The sequence below is a fragment of the Drosophila ananassae genome, chromosome 3R (assembly GCF_017639315.1).
Source record: "Drosophila ananassae strain 14024-0371.13 chromosome 3R, ASM1763931v2, whole genome shotgun sequence".
Classification (NCBI taxonomy): domain Eukaryota; kingdom Metazoa; phylum Arthropoda; class Insecta; order Diptera; family Drosophilidae; genus Drosophila; species Drosophila ananassae.
In genome coordinates, this window is record NC_057930.1 from 15,767,023 (window position 1) to 15,788,862 (window position 21,840).

Genomic DNA, 21,840 nt, shown 5'->3' on the forward strand with positions numbered 1-21,840 from the left:
ACCTGTTGTACGTACGTGTGTGCGGGTTATGGCCCAAAATCAAAATCAAAACAAAACTGAAACTCAAACTCGAACAAAAATCTGCTGCAGAAAGGGGAAAAAACAAATTACCATTCAACAGTTGTCCTAGAAGAAGAAGTGAGAAGAGAGAGAGGCCTGCAAAATGTTTGAAGTCGCCTGCCTGATGTTCATCTGCCCTTGGCTCATCCTCGTTCTGCTAATGTTCATCGCCATGACTGTACTCTGATTGCATCTGATTCCGCCCAAAAACAAGCATCAGCATGATTGCAACATCGGCTGGCAGTGTGCCCAAACTGCAAATATTCCTATGACAGTGTGCTTTCATTGTTTTTATTACTTTTTCTTCTTTTTTTTTCTTTGTTTTGTTGACCACCCAGAAGTGTAATGTGATTTAAAATTAGTTTTTTTTTTTAGCTCGTATGTAAGAATTATGTAAGAATTTGTACCTTTTATATGTATAGGTTTATGTTAAAAAAAAAAAAAAATAAAAAATAAACAAGTAAGGAAAACTACCAAACTTAATTGGAGGGCAAGGTATAAAGCTGTATCAGCTGTCTCAGCTTTATTAAAAACCTGTTTTCTTTGCATTTAAAAAAAACTGCTTTGATACGCTCGACTGGTCGTATACCCTTCATAACTCATTGCAATCTATCAATAAAAATGTCTCTGGGTTATCTGCATTTTATTCATATCTATTGGAGAGATAAGAACGCTAATTTGGGACATGACTTCAAGGCATTTCATCTACCATTATCGCAGAGACATGTCATTAGAAGTGTTTTTTTTTTTAAATTTTAATATATATGAGTAGGGAAACACTTCCAAAGTCCAGAAAACTTTCTTTAAACAATAAATAATGACATAACACCTTATAGTTTGGCTTAAAAAATGAAGTATATGAAATATATAAACAGTGGACTCTATAACTCATTGTTTATTTTATAAAAAATAGCTCATTTGTCCAACAAATTTGTTTTCTGGTTTGAAATGTCACTGAACCTACTCTGCAAACTCTCAAATATATTATTATTTAACCAATCGTGGACTAACTAGTCCTACTACTGACTGGCTAATCGCTTATATTTGCCTAAAAGAGAATTTGGACAAATATTGACCCATTGATGAGTGGTCTCCGAGTCACTTTAGCCTGGTTCCCTTTTCGGCAAAAACTTCAGACTACCTCTAGAGGTGGGAGTACCCCAAGCTAATGCACGAAAGGTTGGAAAACCCCAGTGAATTTTCATTAAAATGCAACAATTCTGGGAAAATGTGCCTGCAAAGACATACGAGACACCATCGCGTGCCGTTTTCGTTTCAAAAAAAAGGTAATTTTCCCAGTAGAGCTAGGAAGGGTTGCCCCTTTCGAAGTGCAATCACCTCCAATCACCAGAGAACGAAACCCTTTTTGTGGGTCAGCAGGACTGCTGCAGCTAGAAGTGGTTGGGTTGGGGATTGTTATTCCTATAAATTTTGAATGTTTACTTTTTCATACTCCGTGTGTGTGTGTGTGTGTGTGTGTCTGAGTGTGTTTGTTTGCCTTTTACATTTCGTATTTTGCATTTCTAGCAATGGGCACTATGAACTCATAGTTCCGGCCGAGACAAGTCACCGCTGCTGGCCACAGTTCATTGCTCTAATTCCCCACCAACAAAAAAAAAAGTAAAAAATGCTACAATGGCGCGAATAAATCGTATGCGTTGAGAGAAAAAACTCAAATCCTAAACTCTGGCACGTTCTGAGATATTACTTGATTTTGGTAGAGGGTATCTATAGTTTAGGGTATGCTGGTTCAGTAATAAGTGTTAGATTTGAAAAATAAAATTTTATTGCATACTTTTGGGTGCTTTGGTGCGAGCCACTGAAGCATGGAAGTTGAAAAATGTGTATAACTTCTATAAAAATGGGGATATTTTAATGAAATTTGATTTCTAGATAGAGTTTGTCATGAGGATTATTTTGGTATGATCTCTATGAGCTCTAATTCTTATGGTCTCTGAGATATAGGCCTTTAAAAAGACACTCAGACAGACACTCGGACAGACGGACAAGGCTTCATAGACTCTGGTGTTGATTTGGATTAAGAATACTTTTACAAACACTCTTACAAACACAATATACCCTTTTACTCTACGACATAGAGCTCTATATCTTATAATCTCAGAGATAAAGACTTCTAGCTCTATAGACTTTGGTGTTGTCTGCTACAGAAATCCTGCTACATACTCTTTTAGAAACCGAATATACCCTTCTTCTCTACAACCACCAGTCATAACAACTGCTTCATGCTTTGTGTTTGGATTCAAGCAACAGCCCTGCTTTTTATCGCTGGCCATAAAATCACAGATTTCGCACATAATTAAATGCAAAGTGGCAGTGAGGGAAATCCGAAAAGCTAAAAGCCAACCGCAGGCATGGCTGGCCAAAATCAAATTACAACTAATCATAATTTCAGCCTGTTGTTGCGGTTGAAGTTGCTTTGAAGTGTTTTGTTGCATTTTTTGTGGCCTCTAGTTGCATTTTTTTTTTTGGTATTTTGGGTTTGGGTTGGGCCTGTGTTGCAATTATTCGAAAGGGGCGGTGGCACTTTTCTTATTTTTTCTCAATAGTCTTGGAGCTTAAAGGCAACTAGTGACCTGCTTTGTAGTTTAAAAGAAGGAACTACCCAAGAAAGCTACTAGATTAGTCTTGAAACTATACTTTTCCAAGCAATTATTTGAGCTATTCGTGCCTTTTTCACTTTTTGCATAATAGTCTGTCGATATATTCCATTAATTTTATGATTGCGTGGCTTGAGTTTCATAAGAATTTCCCTGGATTATGCAAAAAAGAGGCAGAAATAAGTGAAATGTAGTGCTTGCGGGCCAAGTCAACAGTTTGCTTTCCCAGCTAGCTGGCTTGTTTGCGCCGCCAGAGTGTCTGGCGCATTATTGGCCCTGTCTCTGGGTGCTCTGTAACCCAAAACCATAATGAACTTAGGCATTCTAACAGCGACTGACGTTCTTCTCGAGTTCCTTTGTCTCTCTGGCTTGTTGGAACTAATGAACCGAGAAATAGTCCGCCACTTTGGTTTGTTTTTCTGGGCACCTTCCTCCTTAGCTCTTCTCGCAGCTATTATCGACTTATTACCTTTTCAAATAGAGCCTTTTAGACTAAGGGGTATGGTTTAAGTCTAATCTTAGCCTGATCTGAGGTATATATCTTTATTAAAAAGCTCTCTACCTCAACTGACACCTGCCATATTGAAATAATTGCCTCGAATATCAACTCACTCTAAAGTTCAATCGAAATCTATCAAGATGCGGCCCTGCCCAGTAATTCCTTTAATTGCGAACTGCCTTTGTTCTTCGATTCAAATCGTATTTGTGCAATTGTTTCCCAGTGAGAATTATTCTTCGGTAAGCGTTTGGCAATTAAAGTAATTAAAACTTGGAAAACGCTCATCAAGGCAATCAAATGAGGTTAGGAGTGGCCTAAGACACTTCCACTTAAGACTTGAAATCTTAAATTAGAAATAATAAATTTTAATATTTAAGGTTCTACAATCCACTAATAATATTATCAATTATTCCCTTTTTTTTGAAAAAAAAAAGTAACACTTATTTTTGTTTAATTTTCTGAAAATGCGTTAGTTTCTAACACGTGTCTTTTTTTTGTTTCATAGCTCTGGTCACATTCCCCACCCCCTGACATGTTAAGTGGCACCCATTTAAACGTAATTTACCGCAAATTGGAATGCGAAGAAGGGGAGAAAGGGTATAGTATCTTTGGGTGAGAGGGTGGTGCTTGAGGTAGGGCTGAAAATTAACGATTTCTAGTCTCTAGCCCCCCGAGGCGAGAGTGCCAGACATGGTGGCGTCGCCATTGTCGTTTTTTATTGTTTTTTTTTGCCTTCAGTTTAGTTGTCAAGTTTCATGTGGTTAATGTCAGTTTAATTACATCGATTAGGAGGCGGATAGAGGTACTAACTAGGGAGCTCTGGTTATGATTATCTTAGTAACTGTCTTGAAGAGAAATCTATTAAGAAATGGTAGGATTTGAAGAGGTATTAAATTGAAAACATAAACCCTGGCTAGTCAGTAGCTCTAATAATACCATTTATTTAATCTCATATCTCTAACAATAGTTTATTATTATATAGCATCTATTTTTTATAATTAACTTACCAACCATTACTTGCAAATAACAATAAATAGTACATACCTGTAACAAAAATAAAATAAATCTCATAAGTACTTCAAAAGGTTATTCAAACAAGAGGTAGTAGTCTTCATAGTCTTTAAATAGATATTGATTGCATAAAACTTAGTCATAAGTAGACATAAAAATCAGACAAAAATAAAAAACAAGAAATAAAAACTAAAATTAAATAAATAAAAAAAAGTACTTCAAATTAGGTCTCAAATGGGCTTCAATAACTCAAAAAGACAAGGCAAGAAGACATCATTAGAAGACACCATTAGAAGACAAGTCGTAGAAGACTCTTCTCTATGTGGCATGAAAGTGTGGCAAAGTGGAAGAATTCTCTTCAGGTCGAGAGGCCCAAAGAAAGACAAACAAAGCCGTCTCCTGAGAGAAATCTTCGGGGCCAGACAGCAAAGTAAACATGAAGAATTGCCCGAAAAGAGACCTCTTCTTCTTAGCTTTGTCCGCAGAAGACGCCTCTTCAGACATTTCCATAAGATAATTGTTTTCGTTCGTCATCTTATTTTTATTTTTTTGTATTTTTAATTTTTTATTTTCTCTTCTTGAATATTATTTTTGGCTTGCCTTTGGCTTTTTTCACATTTTTTATTTTATTTTTTTCTTTTTATTCGCTTTTGTTTTGCTTTTCGGCCTGCTCTTTTTTTGGGCATTGTGTTTTGCTCGAGTGGCTGCAAGCGTTTTGGTGTTTTTTGTGTTTTGTGCCAAAAATAAATGCTGACATCATCGCAGGCCGCAACAAACATCGCCAATCGAGCGATTTGGAAGCTTCTCCCTCCTCGCCACAAGGAGAGGTCCGGAGTCCGGACTGACTACCCAGCTTCACCTCCCAGTCTTCAAGTGGAGGGTGCCCTGCCTGCCTCCCAGCCTAATTGAAATTCTAATTGTGTCGCAGTGGATGGTGGTTGGTGGTGCTCCCTCCCGAGATAAACTGAAACGAGCCACTGAACAGAATCGGATCTGGTGGTTAACCTTGAACTTGAGGGAATGCAGCCTCTTCGCAGCCTCGCAGAGTTTTGTTATCGTTTGCCGCATTATCATACAATTTCGGAAGCCATTTGGGATGAGGCAGTCAAGTTGAGGCAACTGTACTTGAGTTTGAGAAAGGGTTACACTTAAAAGAAGTAGTGTGGCCTTATTCAAGTTAAGAAGAGGGGATTTTAGGACTTTAAGAGAGAAGAATCAGTGTTTTAGAGGCAACTGTACTTGATTTTAGGCAGAGAAGTAGAAATAGTGTGCCACTAAAGTGTATCCACTTAAAAGATGGCATTTTAAGCCATTTTGGATTAAGAAGTGCTTTGAGGGCAACTGTACTTGATTTCACAGAAATAGTGTGCCCATCTTAACTCAAATAAGGGGATTGTAAGCCATTTAGAGAGAAGAGTGTTTGGGGGCAACTGTACTGGATTATAAGCAAAGAAATAGAAACAGTGTGCCCATATTAAACCTAGAAGAGAGAAATTTAAGCCATTTTGAATAAGGCATAGCTTAGGAGGCAACTGTTCTTGATTTCATACAAATAGTGTGCCCATATTAAACTAAGAAAAGGGAAATTTAGGATTTGAAGCCTTTGATCCATAAATAATCATTTTTTAAGAAACTGTACTTGATTCTGTACTTTGTACTCTATAATTGACTAAGGTTACACTTAAAAGTATCAGTGTGCCCATATTTAACATAAAAGAGAGGCATTAAAGCTAAAATTTTCAGAAATTATTTTTCAAACTGTTATAGATTATGATATATTCCCAGGGTTTACATTTATGATTCACTTTCTTTAAAACAAAGGTGAAAATCACTACGATTGGGAGTTTTTTTCTGCAATAGATAAATCAAAGAATTCCAAACATAAAGCCTATTTTGGTGAGGGGAAAACCAAACAACTACCCTCATAAATAAGATAACTTAAAGCATTTCCTGATTAATCATCCCGTGAATTTCAAAAAGTGCTGGCTTTGAACTTTACAAATGTGAGTCACTTACTTCAGTAGATAGTATGATTATGGATGAGAATTTTAGAAGGCACACATTCCAATAGTTTCTAGAGTTAAACAAATGATGGAATCATACTTCTTTAAATGAACTCCCCAAGGAAGTGTTACTTATCATGTGTTAGAGGCAAAAAAAAAACTGGAGTTGTCTCTCATGGATAGCTAATTTCAGTGCGCCATTCCCCCAACAAAGCCCCGCCTTTGTGGGACTCTGGCTGTTGTCATTTTTTGGGGCAGATGTTTGGGGGGGACTCATTGGAGACCCTTTTCACTTTTTTGCGCAGTTTGCTGATGGCGAGAAATTGCGTTGTGGCCTGGTCTGGCCTGGCCACCTCCAAGGAATTGCTTTTTTATTGCTTATGAGGCAACAAATGCTAACGCATCGCCATCATCATCATCATCATCGAAGCACGAAACATGGGGGTTACAAGGGAAGTCGACTTTAGGAATGACATCATATCCAAACGCAGAACTTCGCACAACTTTTAAAATGCGTTGAATGTTGATTGAATAGTTGGAGAGGCAAGTGGCAAGTAGGAGGGGCAAGAACTTCCTTCCTCCAACCAGATTGCTTTTTATAATTAAGCCAAAAAGAGGGAGAAGCCCAAGGGCCTGGTGACTTGATTATAAATGACTTCAGTCCACGGAAAGGATGCATTTTCTGATTGCCTCGTGAATCACCTGAAGAGTGACGTAATTTTCTTGATGTCTTTTGGTTTTTAGAGGATATTATTCCAAATATAATATGATATGATGACTATCTTATGATTTAATGAGATATTTAATAAATTAATTCAAGCTTTTTGGTTGTTGGTCGAATTAGAAAGTGAAAAATGGAAGACTTCTAGGGTTAGTTGTGCCGGAATTTTGATTTAAAAATATTTAAAAACTAAATAAATAATAAAAATAATAATATTTTAGTTTTAGGAAGGTGGAAGATAGTTTTTAAAGAAAGATAAGTTTGAAAATTGTAACGAATAGAACAGGAAAATATTATAAACTTTTATTTTCACAAAGAATCAATTTTTTTCCAACAAGTAGAAGAGACATCAATATCGTGCATTTAAGAGTTATAGTTCCCCAGACTTATATAGTCATAATCAGACTTAAAACCCATAAGTTTATTATTTAAATATCCAATAAAAAAAAAATAAAACATAGAACGTGCAACAAACACCACAGTTCAAGACATTAGAAACACCAAACACTTAAGAATCCAATTCCAATTTAGGTTTTGTTTATAATTCTGTCACTCTCTATAAGATATTATTAAGTAATAGTACTGATATTATGGTATAGAAGATATATATAGTACAGATAATACTATACCATAGTTCTATAGACTATAATATACTGTCAGAAAAAAATTAACTTGATTTTAAAGTCAATTTTATATTTTATTTTCTTGTTAATGGGACTAGTTCTTCAATTTGAAACTTAAACTTTGAAGTAATTTGAGTTTCTAGAGACTCTAGAGATGGAGATTATATTTAATTATTAATTTTAATTTAAAAACACAACTAAAAACTATTAAAAAATTGGAATTGGAAACCCAGACAGAGGGATTTAGGAAAGAAAAGCAAGCAACAAGCAGAAGACAGTTAAGGAAGGACAGCCCACAACCGGATAATTGAGACATCAATCCACCCACACCGACCTTTTGAGAGTAATGGTGGTGCCGGGCTCTGTTGCACCACCGGATGTGGCTGCCGCAGCCACGGCGGCAAGAACGGTGGCACACTCCAGCGGCGATCGTGGCCTTCGATCGCCGGCGAATGGCACTTGCAGCCGCTGGAAGGCAGGATCATAGCTGAAGGACATCCGGGAGCCAGGAGCGGATGGTGGATGTCCGACTCCCGAGGGCAGGACTGGTGATGATAGTGATGTGTCCGGGGAACTGGCATAGAACGGAGAATGCGGATAAGCGTATATCGATGGACTGGCACTAAAAGCAGCCGCCGTGGATGCCGAACCGATATTGAATCCTGCCGTTATCCTTGGCTGGGAGTGATGGTGATGCTGATGCGGGTGTTGCGGGTGGGGATGTGGAAGGTGCTGAGGACTACTCCCAGCACTACTCGGTATAGGAATCGCTCTACTGGCCGCCGCCGTTCGAGTGTACATTGTGGGTGAGAACTGATCGATGGCCTCCTCGTAGTCCTCCTCCGTACTGGAGCCCATATAAAGGTTAGTATCACTGGCCCTGGCATTGGTGGGCCACAAGGACTCGTCCACGCAGAAGGAACTCCTGCCCGACTGGGATCGGTTGTAGTAATAGAGCTGGGGATTCAGGCGATGCATGAAGCTGGGATCGGTGGGGCCACCGATGTGGGGATTGCTGAAGGCCCTCTTGCGATTGCCGGGAAGAGCACTACTGCTGGGATTTGGTTTTTTTTTTTTTTTTTTGGCAGGATATTCGATTTTTTTTGGCATAGAACGCAAAGTTCAAAAATAAACAAGAAGTAAAGAAAGTGTAAAAAAAAGAAAACAAATTTGAAAGGCATAAGAAGTAGGAAGTTGACTTCAGTTGTTAAATTTTCAAAAAGAGTTTCAAAGGAATTACTGATTTTCCAATTAAAGTTCACTAATTTTTGGTTTATTTTGTGATAAATTTCTGGATCAAATTTTGCTTCAATGGGAGTGACTTGTGAAACAATCAGGTGACTTTGTGAGGAGTGTTTCGGTTTGGCAACCTTTTCGTATAATTTTTTTTTTGTAGGATTGCAATTGTTAACAAGTGCCTTTATGTAGTTTAATAAACACATTTAATGATTTACTTTGTTGCAATTTCCATCGAGTCGTGGGGCATGCATCCATCCATCCATCCGTCCCATCAACCAAGCAGAGCAGAGTCCCCAAACCCCTAAAAAAAAATCTCATTCTGATGCAACATTGCAACTGCAACGTGTCGTTGCGCTCCAATTCCCCTTCATAAACAACTCCCAAACACTGCAACTGCAAAGTGCCGATGATGGATGTGGCATGCCACATATAGTACGATTCATAAGCGGAAATAATCTCAAGAGAGCTAACAATTTGTCAAATCAATTGGGGAGTTACTAATACAAATATTTCAAATATTTTTGTTTTTCTTTACGAATTTTTGTACTTTTTCTTCTCAATTTTGAGTTAAAAATCAATAAACTGCTCATACCCGGTACTTGTAGAGTACAAGGGCCATGTCCGCTTGTCCGTTTGTCCGTCTGTCCGCCAAAAATAGCATTTTTCTGCAGAACCCGATCAGCGAAGTTTAGAAAACACAAATCAGCCACATATTATGATTTTTTAGAGGAGTTCTTTATAGGATTACCAGATTGTTTCAGTGGCTTGCTTTAAAGCACCCAAAAGTATGCAACAAAATATTAATTCTACGAATCTATTGCTTATAAATTCTATAAAAAATATCCTTTCTGTAGAGAAAGCTGGAGAAGTGGAAGAGAAGAGTATCAGGTATCATATAGTCTAGAAACTCAACTAAAGCCTTCCTTGGTAGAGATTCCTCTACGAATCCAGGTCATGTCGCATCTGTGCACAAAAAAAAACAACAAAAACTGCAAACCAAGTGCGAGAAAAAGCCTCGCACTCCATAAAAGACTGGACTGGACTGTTAAAAGCATAAACAACCACAAGAGTTCATCTGCAGACTCTCCACAAAAGCGAAATTCCTCTTTTTTCATTTTTTTTATTTTGTTTTATTTTGGAATTATCCTTCGTGGAGGAATATGTTTATTTTTGTGGCTATGACCTAGTGGTTTTGGAGAAAAGTTTATTCTTTTTAGGGGTTTTAGGGGATTAAGGTTCCTTTTATAATTATATAAAGAGGGCAGGTTGGGGAGTTCTCCAGAAGAGACTCGAAAAATAGAGCTAGACTTTAAGGCTTGTTTCTTTTGACTTTATATGAGAAAGTATAACGTGGATCGACCTCCAATAGAGATTCTATTATAGGAGATCCCATTTCTAGAGATCTAGTAGAAATAAATAAAACTAAAGCTTCAAAAATAAACCAAGATTCGATAGAAATCTTGACAACTGTACCCCCAAGACCCAGGCACTTTCCCTCCTTTGTTAAGGCCATCCTTCCAAAAAAGCACAGTGTCATCCTTTCTGAGAAGCCGAGTCGTCATTATCCGCTGTTTGTTCATCTGCCACTTGCCACTTGCATAACCCCGCAGCAATGTTGCAAAATTATCATAAAAAGTGAACAAAACGAACAAAAAAAAAAAACGGAATAAATGTTTAGCCCACAAAATGGAAAATGGAAAACTGTGGAAAATTGTGGCTGCTGTGAGTTGCATTGTTGGGGCAGGCAGGCAGGCGGCAGGCAACAAATTAAATGCACATTACATTCGGAGGCCCCCCTTTCCCCATTTTCCATTTTCCATTTCCCATTTTCCATCCACCATTGTCTTGTTTAGTATGTCGCCCCAAAACGAAAACAAAAACAGAAAAAAAAAAAAATCGAAAGCCAACAAGGAAATAAAAGTTAAAGAAAAGCCAACATTGTTGTTGGGGAAAATTAGGTGAGCGGAGCTGCCGAGTTGGAAGAAAAGTGCAGCCGAAATGGCAGTTCCCCAAAAACTCTGATCGGAGATAAGACAACAAAAACAAGTAGGAGAGTCATAGTTTGGGGAGAAGACGAAGCTTAGATACTCTTACAAATACAGAAACTTATTTCTGGGGGGTTTATCTGCTAAGAAGCAGGGGGATTAGATATTATAACATAAAAAATACATCAAATAGAAGAAATAGTTTGAAGACAAGAGAAAGCATAGTAACTCTGTAGAAGAAAGTAAAAAAAACGGACAGACGGACAAGCGGACAAGCTAATAAGCGGACATGGTTACTTAGAAGATGATCCTTATTAAGATAAAAACCTGATTTCTGTAAGATTGTGATTAAAAATATCTAAGAAGTCTGTAAGTCTAGAAGTCTTAGAAGAAAAAGGTAACTTTATAGCTGAATTTTGAGACAAACGGACAAGCGGACAGGTAAAATAGCATGTATAATGAATCACTTGTTGATAGTTATTAAGAATTTATATTAAATTTAAATAAATCTTAGAAGATTTCACTTGATTTTGATTGAGAATTTATATAAGATCCTGATTAAAAAGGACTTAGAAGACTTAAATTAGTAGAAAAAAAACAGGTAACTCTACAGCTGACGGACATGCGGACATAGTTACTTAGAAGATCCTATTAACCTCCTTTGATGCCCAAAACCCTTTAAAAAAAGGAATACCCCTTTGGAAAGAGTATAAAAATCATTAAAAGAAATTTACAGCCAAAGTTGCGCCAAAAAGAAATAATAAAATAAAATAAAATAAAATAAGATAAGAAAGCGGGGAAAAGAGGATAAATTAATCGCTCAACAGTTTTGTTTTCGAATTTATCTTGAAATTTTCATCGAAGCTCCGCTGTTGCAGTGGCAGTAGCAGTGGCAGTGACTCTCTTGCCACTTTTACCCGCCAAAGTGCCGAAATTTATTCCCAATTTGTGTTTCAATGGCTTCTAGTTATGTAACTCAATGCCCCATCTGTGGCAGCTCCACTTGACAGGACAATTAGCTCCAAAGGACTAACAGACAGAAGAAAGGATTGCGGAAGCGATAGAGGTGGAAGAGAGAAGAGAAGAGGAGCTACGCAACAAGACAACACTTTTATGACACTTTTTGTTAGGATATTCTATGCAGGATGTTGTTATCCTTTAAGGAAATTTTTATTTACAAGTAAGGTTAGGATGCATGATTAATTATTTACAAAAATGTTCATAGACAGTGATTTAAAAAAATAGAGACTAGGGCAAGGACTAGAAGACAAGAGACAAAAGACAGAAGAAGAGATTTATGAATAGATGATGAAGCGGAAGGGAAAAAGGACAACAGAATACTCACATACACACAAGGATATGATAACAGTGGTGGTATTATTTTCATAGAACTTACCTGGAAATAAAAGAGAAGGAAAAAATTAGAAAATTTGATTGAAAATTTTAAGTAATAGTAAATATTTAATTAAATAGATTCCTATTTTATTATATTCCTACTAACTATAGCTAATTTAAAGCAGTAAGTTTCTTGAACTGCTTTCCCAAAATAGTACGTAAAATATAATGTAGAAACCAATTAAGTCAAAACTAAGCAGGTTGTTGGCCCCGCTAGTAGAATGTATTTTTACATGTAGAGTAATGTAAGCTATTCATAGGAACTTCTACTGCTTGGTCATGTAGATAAAACGCCACCTATGTAAAGAGACACAGGTTGAAAGTAAAATATACATGTAAAACAGATTGTGTATAACAGAACCTTAACAGAAAAAAAGTTAACAGAGTAAAAAAATATAAAAATAAAAATGATAAATCTTAATAAATTAAATAAATAATATTAAAATCAAAAATATTTGTCTAATTTAATGAAAGTAAATTGGATAAAAAAATAAGCATTAAATTAGTAGTAATGTAGAGATTGTAAAAAAAAAAATAAATATTTTAAGTTTGCATTGAAGAAATACTAGTTGTTTCTTAATAAGTTTTTAAAAAAAAAGAAAAGCCTTAAAATTTCCCAAATACAAGTAACTAACACTTTTCATAACACAAGCAGTTAAAAAACGGAGCACAACGCAATAAGTTTATATTTTTTTTAGCCTCTCAAGCGTCCGCAGATTTTGTATTATTTTGTTGTTGCGAAAAATAGCAACAAATACAAACAAGGCGATAATGTGCAGCGGCGACCAAAAGGCGATCGATCAATAACAAAATAAAGGCAGGGAAGCGGGAGAAGTGCACACAGAGTGCGATAGAATCGGAAAACAATAACAAAACAAAACAGACGGCGATAGAATGCAATTAGAAGACGTAAATAAAAAGAGAGAGAGAGAGAGAGAGAGAGAGAGAGTGAGGAGAGAGCGAGATTATACACGTGTGTATAGCGAAAAACGATGTAAGAGAGCGAGAGAGCGTGGAATTCTTACGAGTGATAAGAAACGTGAGATCGCTCATGTGCTCTCTCTCTCTCTCTTCCTCTCCGAGTTAGTCTTTGTCGCATTTGTTTTGTTTTCGTTTTTTGTTTTTGTATCGTTTTTTTTTGTCGTTTATAATAAAAATAGCAATTTGCGCACTATTTTTAAATGTTTTGAAAAATTGTTTAATTTATTCGTTTTCCCGTCTGTCTGTTTTGCCCGTTTTGTTTTTTGTCCGTTTCAGTTTGTTGTTGCTGTCACTCACGGCGAGCAAAAACAATTAAAAAAAAATACAAAAAAAAACAAAAAAAAATTTTGTCACTAAAAGAGAATTGGCGAAATGGAACATCTCCTCCCCCCCTCTCTCTCTCTCACTCTCTCCCACAACACACGCCCCTCGTAGATATCTTATAGATACATTTGTATCTACCACATGACAATTCGTTTAAGCGCCTTGGCGCCAACTGACAAACCAAAAAATATATTATTTTCTATTTTTTTTTTGTCTTTTTTTCCGCACCCATGTATTGCATTTCGTTTTAAAGCCTCCTACTACTTAGGGGCAAGTATGTAGATGTGTCCACCCCCTCCTCCCTACCCCCTACAAGTATGGAATTCACGTAAGACAAGCATAATCGATGGCCTGCTTGGTGCCGACTCTTATCAACTGCCACTTTGATAACAGAACTCATGGTTTCAGAAAAAAAAAACAAAAAGGAAAGAAAGCAAGACGGAAAGAGTACGCGTGCTGCAACGGCCCGAAATTCAATTTCCCAAATTGATAAAATGCGCCAAAAATATGATTTCATACTTTTTGCAAAAATATTTCCGGGAAGCCAGACGGCCAGCAAGTCAGAGCGATTACTGGCAAACATATGGTTTTTTTTTTAATAAAATAATAAATAAAAAAATATATTTATGAAGGGTACTATATTAAAATGTCATTTTTAATTAGTGATTATGAGTCTCTATTTTCATTAACTTTTTGCTTTTATATTTTCTTTTAATTTCGATTTAAATTTTATATTATCTTTCACATTTTGTATTTTATAATTTCTTTTGTATTTTATACTTTCTTATGTATGTATATATTCTTATATTTTAGGAAATTCTTGGTAACTCTTTTATTTCTAGCTCTATTTTATGTCTAAAAATATGCAAACAATTATTTCTTTTTAAACAATTTTAGTAAAAATTTAACAAATTTTTATTTTGGTTCTAAAGAGCAACTTTGAGGATGGTAGAACTTCTACTAATTTTTTGAACTTCAGGGACTTATTTGGTAGATTTGTTTGATAATTTAATTGGTTTAGGCCGTAAACTTTACGAAACTAGAGCTTTTAAGAAGAAAATAGAAGAAAAAGAAGAAACTTTGTTTATCAAAAAGCATTTAAAATTGCATTTTCCATCGAATTTTCTTTGGCAATCTCCACGCATTCTCATTAAAAGTGTTTAATATTGATTTATGTTTCTTCTCTAGAATAATTATGGCTTAAATATTGGGCCATAATAGCCGCTGTTCTCAGGCAGACTGGGCGGAAATAATTTTGGCAATGACAAATGGGGCTGATCACAAGGTAATGAATAAATGTTCATTAAATACACAAATGCATGCAAAATAAATTAAAATAAACAGCAAAGAAAGTGTAAGAATTAAACTAAAATATACCCTGTAGATTATTCTTAAATAATTATTTTAATTCCCATAAGGATTCCCACTAATAAAAACACGATTTTTAGAAACCAAAATTTAAAGACCTATGACCTATAATAACCTGAAGAGATAAAAAAATAATACAAAGTATTAATTAATTGCATTTTTCTTATATTCATGGGATGACTGCCATCGCCCCTCTTCGTGCAAAAAGTGGATTTTTATTTAATTTTAATTCATTTGGCATCTGGCTTTGCTTTTTTCCGATTTTCGAGTGTCATGAGGCAAGAGGCATGAGGCAGGAGTGGAAGTGCTGCCACACAATAATTAGGAAAAGTAAATAAATTAATTTCGGATGGTGGGCCGCGTGAAGGAAATTAATGCGAAATTAATGGAGCGTCAAGGCGTCTGGCCGCCCGAATCGCCCAGCCATATCCATTATCCATATCCCAGACGGATTGGCCAAGTGTTTGGTTGCATTTTAATTAGTAATTTATTAATTGGCAGTTGGGGAGGGCGAGGAGAGTGCTAGGAGAGCGCCAGGGGAGCTCTAGGAGAGTGCCAGTGCCAGGGGGGTGCTAGGAGACCGCCAGGAAAGCGCCAGTGGAGCTCCAGGAGATTTCTAGTGCCAGGAGAGTGACTGGGGAGCACCAGGAGAGCGCCAGGGGATCTCCAGGAGAGTGCCAGGGGATCTCCAGGAGATTCCCAGAGCCAGGAGAGTGCCTGGGGAGCACCAGGAGAGCGCCAGGAAAGCGCCTGGCGAGCTCCAGGAGATTCCCAGTGCCAGGAGAGTGCCTGGGGAGCACCAGGAGAGTGCCAGGAGAGCGCCAGGAAAGCGCCAAGGGAGCTCCAGGAGATTCCCAGTGCCAGGAGAGTGCCTGGGGAGCACCAGGAGAGCGCCAAGGGAGCGCCACTACGAAAATGAATCAGAGGAAAGTGCAATCCAACTTTTGGCTCCACAAACCGGAAGTTTTCAATCAAAGATTGGGATTATTTCGACTTCCAACTCCCTTTATGAGTAATGGCAATTATAAGCTTCCTTGACAATATGTCAGTGGGTGTGTAGGACTCATATTTTCTTCCAAAAACACAGCGAGTGTGTGTGTGTGCTGGAGACGTCATGTGGGCGTTGTCGCGAGAAACAGCTGTTGGTCGCTGGTCGCTGACTCGCCACAGCTGGAGGAACAAAATTGGCAACAAAGAGTTGCTGGAAAGTGGAAATCGGAGTGTATATCCACCAGAGGCCACAGCCCGATGACTAATAAGCCTCAGCACACACACTTACTCACCTCCTTGGCCAACAAACAACAACAAACAAAGCCTGAGAAGCTCAAACACTCAACAACTCCAAACAGAAATAAAAAAAAAATAACAAACCGGCAAAATAGCCAAAACGAGGCAGCCAAGCAGACAAAGAAAAAACCGGCTTAAAATTAAACATAAAAAGTTTAAAAACATTAAAACAAAAATCTGAATTATATAAAGGAAGTTTATGGAATTTTTTAGTTTAGATTCAAATGCAAATAAAAGTTTGGAATGATCAGAATAGTTTTAGAAAATATTGGGAATAAAATATGATTAAAACACTTTTAGTTTTTTTTATTCAACATTTTTTTTTAAATCTTTTCAATTCTTTCAGGGGAATATCCCCCATAGAAGTGAGTGGGCGTGGAAACAGTCATCCCGTCAGATAAGTTCTTACTCAACTAGAGATGTATCTTTTATATGTATCTTTAATATTCTATTTTTAAGATATTATTAACAAAAGACATGAGAAAGTCAGTTTTAGTTCATTAAATTGTCATTTAAACATTAATAAATAATGTGGTTTGGAAAATGTTGTAATAAATACAAAAATTGTATATCATTCTTTGGGCGTTTGTGGATTTTTAATAATATGATTTAAAGGAAGGGGTATCACTAACTTTCATTGTGCTTAGTAACTTCCTTGAGAAAAAACCAACATTAATATTATTTATTTAAATATTTAAACAAATTATTAACATTTCTTGAAGAGTTTTTTATTTAAAGATATGTTAAAAATATAGCTAATTATATATTTTAGTCGCAAGGTCGGAAAAACAAGTTTATTAAGAGGAATAAAAAATAGAAAAAAATTAGTTGTATTTTTGAAACTGATATTTTATATAATACTCTATCCTGAGAGTCCTTCTGAGCTTTATCATATTGAGATTTAGGATAAGAATATTTAAAATTGCTCATTTTAACTTAAAATACTTACAAACTCTGTCTTCTAAAAAAATATAATTCTAAAGAAAATATTTCCAATAAACCAAAGGATTTTAAAGTAAACTAAATATGAATCAAAGAGCTATTATCATAAAAAAATTAATGATTAACTTATAAAGTCCTCCACTAAATGATTAAATTCAAAGAAATTCAAAGAAAAGCCTCTATTTTGTTGTATTTTCTGAGGTCGTTGACCCCATACCAAACTCGTCACACTTTCGTCCGACTTCTAACGCTCAAAATTAGCAAATGGAGTGTGAAAACGCTCCTCCTCCTCCATGCCAGAAACTATTGGGTCAAATTGGGTCAAAAAAGGCCCTAAGTCTGATAAAGGAAATGCATTTTGTCACGCATATGCGTAAGTTTTTAGAGTTCTTTGAAGGTCCGGCACCGGTTCCATGTTAGTTAACAGGTTTATTTATTTTATTATTTATGGAAGAAGGTATTTTCTTAGTTCTGACACGCAGACTGTTCGCAACAAGTGTGGCTTTTGGGTCAAAAAACTAAATAGAGATTATTATTATTATATTTCTATTCATTTTCTTTCTCTATTTAACTAAAAGTTGACTATTTTTAACGACCTTTTTCAGTCGGAAAGTCAGTCAACCCAGAGAGACGCCCCCGCAGTCGGTGTGAAGGATGCTAATTGAAGGAAAGGTGCAACTAAAAAGATGTAAACACGACGCTTTTTTACACTTTTCTTGTCTGCAACTTTCACGTTTATCGTTTTTTTAGCTTCACAGTTTTACATTTTCACCAAAAACGACCATTTGACATTTGCCTGAAACGGGCAGGCCCCCTTTTTCATGGCACTTGCTATTGATTTTTAGTTCGACTTTCAGTTTTTAGTTTTCAGTTCCACAAGAGGCAGTGGCAGTGGCAGTGTCTGTCTCTGTGGCAGTGGCAGTGTCTGTCTCTGTGGCAGTGGCAGTGGCAGCCAGTGTGCAAATTGCGTTTCGGTTCAGTGTCGAGTCGAGACTTCCCCCAAAATGCAAATCCATAATCAACTTTCTGTGAGTTGTTTCAGTTGTTTTGTTTGGTTGTTTGTTTATTTGTTTGGTTGTTTGTTGGCCCACACACGATAATAATAATTTTTGTTTTTTTTTTTTTGGCTTTCTTTGCTTGTCATTTTTGCAGTCAAGGTCGTTCTTCGGCGGGTTGGTACCTTAAAAGGGTTCCGGTCTTTAGGCTATAGAATATAGGATATAGGCTCTAGGCTATAGGTTCTAGACTCAGGCAACAGTTTACTTCCGAAGTTCCTTAGACTTCTTAAGAAAGTTGGAGGTAAAAAATAGTCATTTTTAGCAATAGTTTGTTTCTTAAGAACTCGTAACTCGGCAGTAGATTATAAATTGGAAAATATTAGAAGAAAATATAGTGTATTTCTTTTTAGAACTAGACCGATAGTTAAGGATGAAAGATAATTATATGTTTAGGATCTATCTATATAGACTAGGTTTCTGTTTAGAAGGATAATATACAAGGATATTATAAGAAGGATCTGGTATTATAGGATGGTAGATAAAACAGATAATATTTAATTTATAGATTATTGCTTTTTGGAACTAGATATTGAGAAGAAGACATTATTTTTAATAACCTTTTTTAATAGACTTTACTTTCTTTTCTCTTATCCTTTTAATCTTTTAATTAGTAGTTCTAGTTAGTTCGATTTCCAGCCAACTCTTACTTTTACTTCCAATAACATTTTTTCAAAAGGGGTTTCCTTACTTTTTCCCTTTCTTTTTTTTTTACTTTTCGAATTAAGCTTGTCAGGCAAAAAAAAAAAAAAAAAAAAAGAAGCAAAGGTTCGACTTCAAAACACCACCAAAAAAAAAAGAGAGTTATTTACAGTTTTTTTAAAAAAATTTTTAGTTTGAAATAAGAGTCAAGTCTGGGGTTTAAGTTAAACTAGACACTAACCCTAAGATCTCTATACTTTTGGAGAATAAAAAAAGCCAAATTAATTCCTTTATTTATTAATAAAATTTAAAAAGCCACTTTATGCCCCTCGATGTGTAAGAAGCTCTCGTTTAACAAATAGCCATTTGCATTCAGAACACAAAACTCATTCAATTGATGGCGATTATTGACCCACTGTGGGATGGATGTGTTTCTGGGGGGACTGGGACTTTGGGGGCTTGGAGGTCTCTGAGAAGAGGGTCTGGGACATTGCTCTGCAGTGGTTGCTATTTTTCGCAGACTGTCGACTCTCGACTGACGACTCTCGACTGTAGACTGTAGAAATTTATGAGCAAATAAATATGGCTGAGGCTGATACTGTTCTTTCTTTTCTCGGTTCTTTGTTATTTCTTGCTTTTAGTATTTAAATCATGTGCTCGACTGGCTGGTGTATCTGGCTGGCCCCTCTAGACTCTATAGCCCCCATGAAACCCTGCCTCTTTCTTTTTGGCACTTCCTCTATCTATCTATAAGATCGCAAGCCAACTGACGTCTATCAATAAATTCCTTCCTCACAGAAGCAGAAGCAGGTTCATCCTCTTTTAAATCAAATAAATATATATGTAAAAATATGAAGAAAAAGTCAATAGCCCAGCAAAGTCAAAGCCAATCGTCAATCAATCAATTCCAGAGCGTAAAGGGGCGCCCATAAATCAATAAAAGGCCTTTTCGCGCTTCTGTCAAGGTTTCAATCTTCAGATTATTTGCTATTTTCCCCCTTTTTTTTTATAAATTATTGCAAAAAACAGTGGGAAAAAGTGTCAATTATAAGAAAATATATTAAAAATAAAATAAAAAAAGTAATAAAAAGTAATCTGTTATTTAATTTCTTTGCTGAAAGCTATAGTGATTGCTTGGAAACACCTGTTCAGGCCTTTCAGTTCGCAACAGTGGGGCAGGTTGCGAGTAGCGAGGTGTTTTTTTTTTTCCCCTTGTGATAATGATTAGAGGGAGAGAGAGGGAGAGGGAGATGGATAGTGAGATCCCCCCCTTGGTAACATTCTTGCTTGGCAACAGAAGAACGAATTTATGTTTTGGAAGTGGAATTTTAAACAAAACTATGCTTGTATGTTTGTATCTATAAGATATAAATGTATCTTTGGGATTTAAATCTATCTTTCCTATTTCTTCCTAACTTTTGGTTTTATGTATTCTTTATTAAAATATTATTGTAAAATATATTATTATACATATATCTAAAATGAGTTGTTTTTAAAGCAAATAACAGAAAAGTTTTTAACAGAAAATTATATGTAGATTTGAAATCTTTAACGGTAAAAACTTTAAAAGGAACAAGAAAAAAGATACAAAAAAAAGGTGCTAACAATATTGGCGCGAAAAATATAATCTATACTTTCTACAATCTAAAATCTACAATCTACAAGCTACACTAGCTTCTCTGGAAGAAAAATTGAACTACATTTTAAATTCAATTTTTTTTTAAATTTTTTTTATTTTTTCAAAAAAAGAAGCTCTTTTCCAAAGACCCCGCAAAAGCAAGAGCGAGCAAAAACATGAATTAAATCTAATTTATTTCATTGAGTTTAATCAACGCACGAGAAGAAAAGAGGGGGACTGGCCTTTTCATTTATCCCCCATCTCCCCCCACTCTCTCGCACTCTCCCACTCTCTTTATCTGCCTCTCTGTCGAAGAGCGTGAGAGCTGAAATAAAGAAAAAATGCCACGCGCAGTAGAGTTTATTTTTAAACAACAACAACGCATTATAATGAAGGCAGCAGCACCACCAACAACAACAACAATAACAACAACAACAACTAGAAGAAATAGTCGCACATTGATAGGCGATGCTTGATAGCGAAAGGCGGTTTTTAGGGAGAGGGGGAGAGCGGGGGTTTTGGGGGTTTCTCGGGGGGACGACTGACGCGATGGCCGTATAAAAATCAACTTCAATATTTGTGTCTATTTTTAGACACAAAATGAAGCGATACGAACGCATGACCATGTGTGTATGTGTATTAGTGTGAGTGAGTGGGGTGTGGGGTGAGAGAAAATGAGAGTGGGCGAACCGGAGACCGGAGAGAGTGTAAGAGAGCGGTTGTTGTAATGCGCCGGCCAACGATCGCATTGCAGTAACACCAACAACAAACCAAAACACACCAAGAATAACAACAACAATAACAACAGTGCAAAATGCTCTCCCCAACTGTATCTATGTGACGGTCGGTCGGTCGGTTGGTCGTCAATGTTTGGGAGAGTCGGTGAGTTTTTGGGGACGAGACGCGTCAGACAGACGGAGCGACGTCAAGCAGGCGTGCGGTTTTTTGTTTTTGTACTCCTCTTTACTTGATTAGTGGGGCATATTAGATCTATTATATCTTTTATTATATTAAATTAATTATATTTAAAAGGAAAAGGTATCTGGTTGGAATTTTATTTCTAAATAGATTCCTTGTTAAAAGTCTAATATTTTTTATTTTTAATTCTTATTATTCTTATTTAACTCTTATTATTTTTAATTCTATAAAAATAAAAAATATAAATAATATTAAATTGATCTTGACTTTTAATGAACCCGTTTTTTTGCAACATTTAATGGTTTTGTTTAAATAATTTTTTATCCTTTTTAGAGAAGGTTAAATATCCGACCTAAAGGGTATCTTTATTCTCCTACAGGATACCCTCCTGAGTCGCTATAAGCAGGTCCAAGAAAATATAAGGTTATCATCCCAAATATTAAAGATATTTGATTCTCACAATTCCCATAAGGATCGTCAAAATATTATATATTTTATGATATAATAATCAGGCTTTTCTTTCTTCTATTTTTTAAATTTATTTTTGTAAA

At 36.1% G+C, this 21,840-nt stretch overlaps 1 protein-coding gene across 8 annotated transcripts in view; it reads right to left on the reverse strand.

Moving 5' to 3' along the window:
* LOC6498474 (protein bunched, class 1/class 3/D/E isoforms) overlaps positions 1-21,840 on the reverse strand; it is an 82,911-nt gene that overhangs the window by 44,585 nt on the left and 16,486 nt on the right. For 5 of the 8 annotated variants that reach the window (XM_032455235.2, XM_032455236.2, XM_044716500.1 and 2 more), the window contains exon 3: positions 7,870-8,589. The exons of 1 other annotated variant lie outside the window; for it this stretch is intronic. In XM_032455235.2, the coding sequence (XP_032311126.1) occupies positions 7,870-8,589 (720 nt within the window). Of the gene's footprint in view, positions 1-7,869; positions 8,590-11,563; positions 12,156-21,840 lie in introns of those variants that run through there. 2 more of the 8 variants (XM_014906654.3, XM_032455239.2) reach the window with 2 other exon arrangements.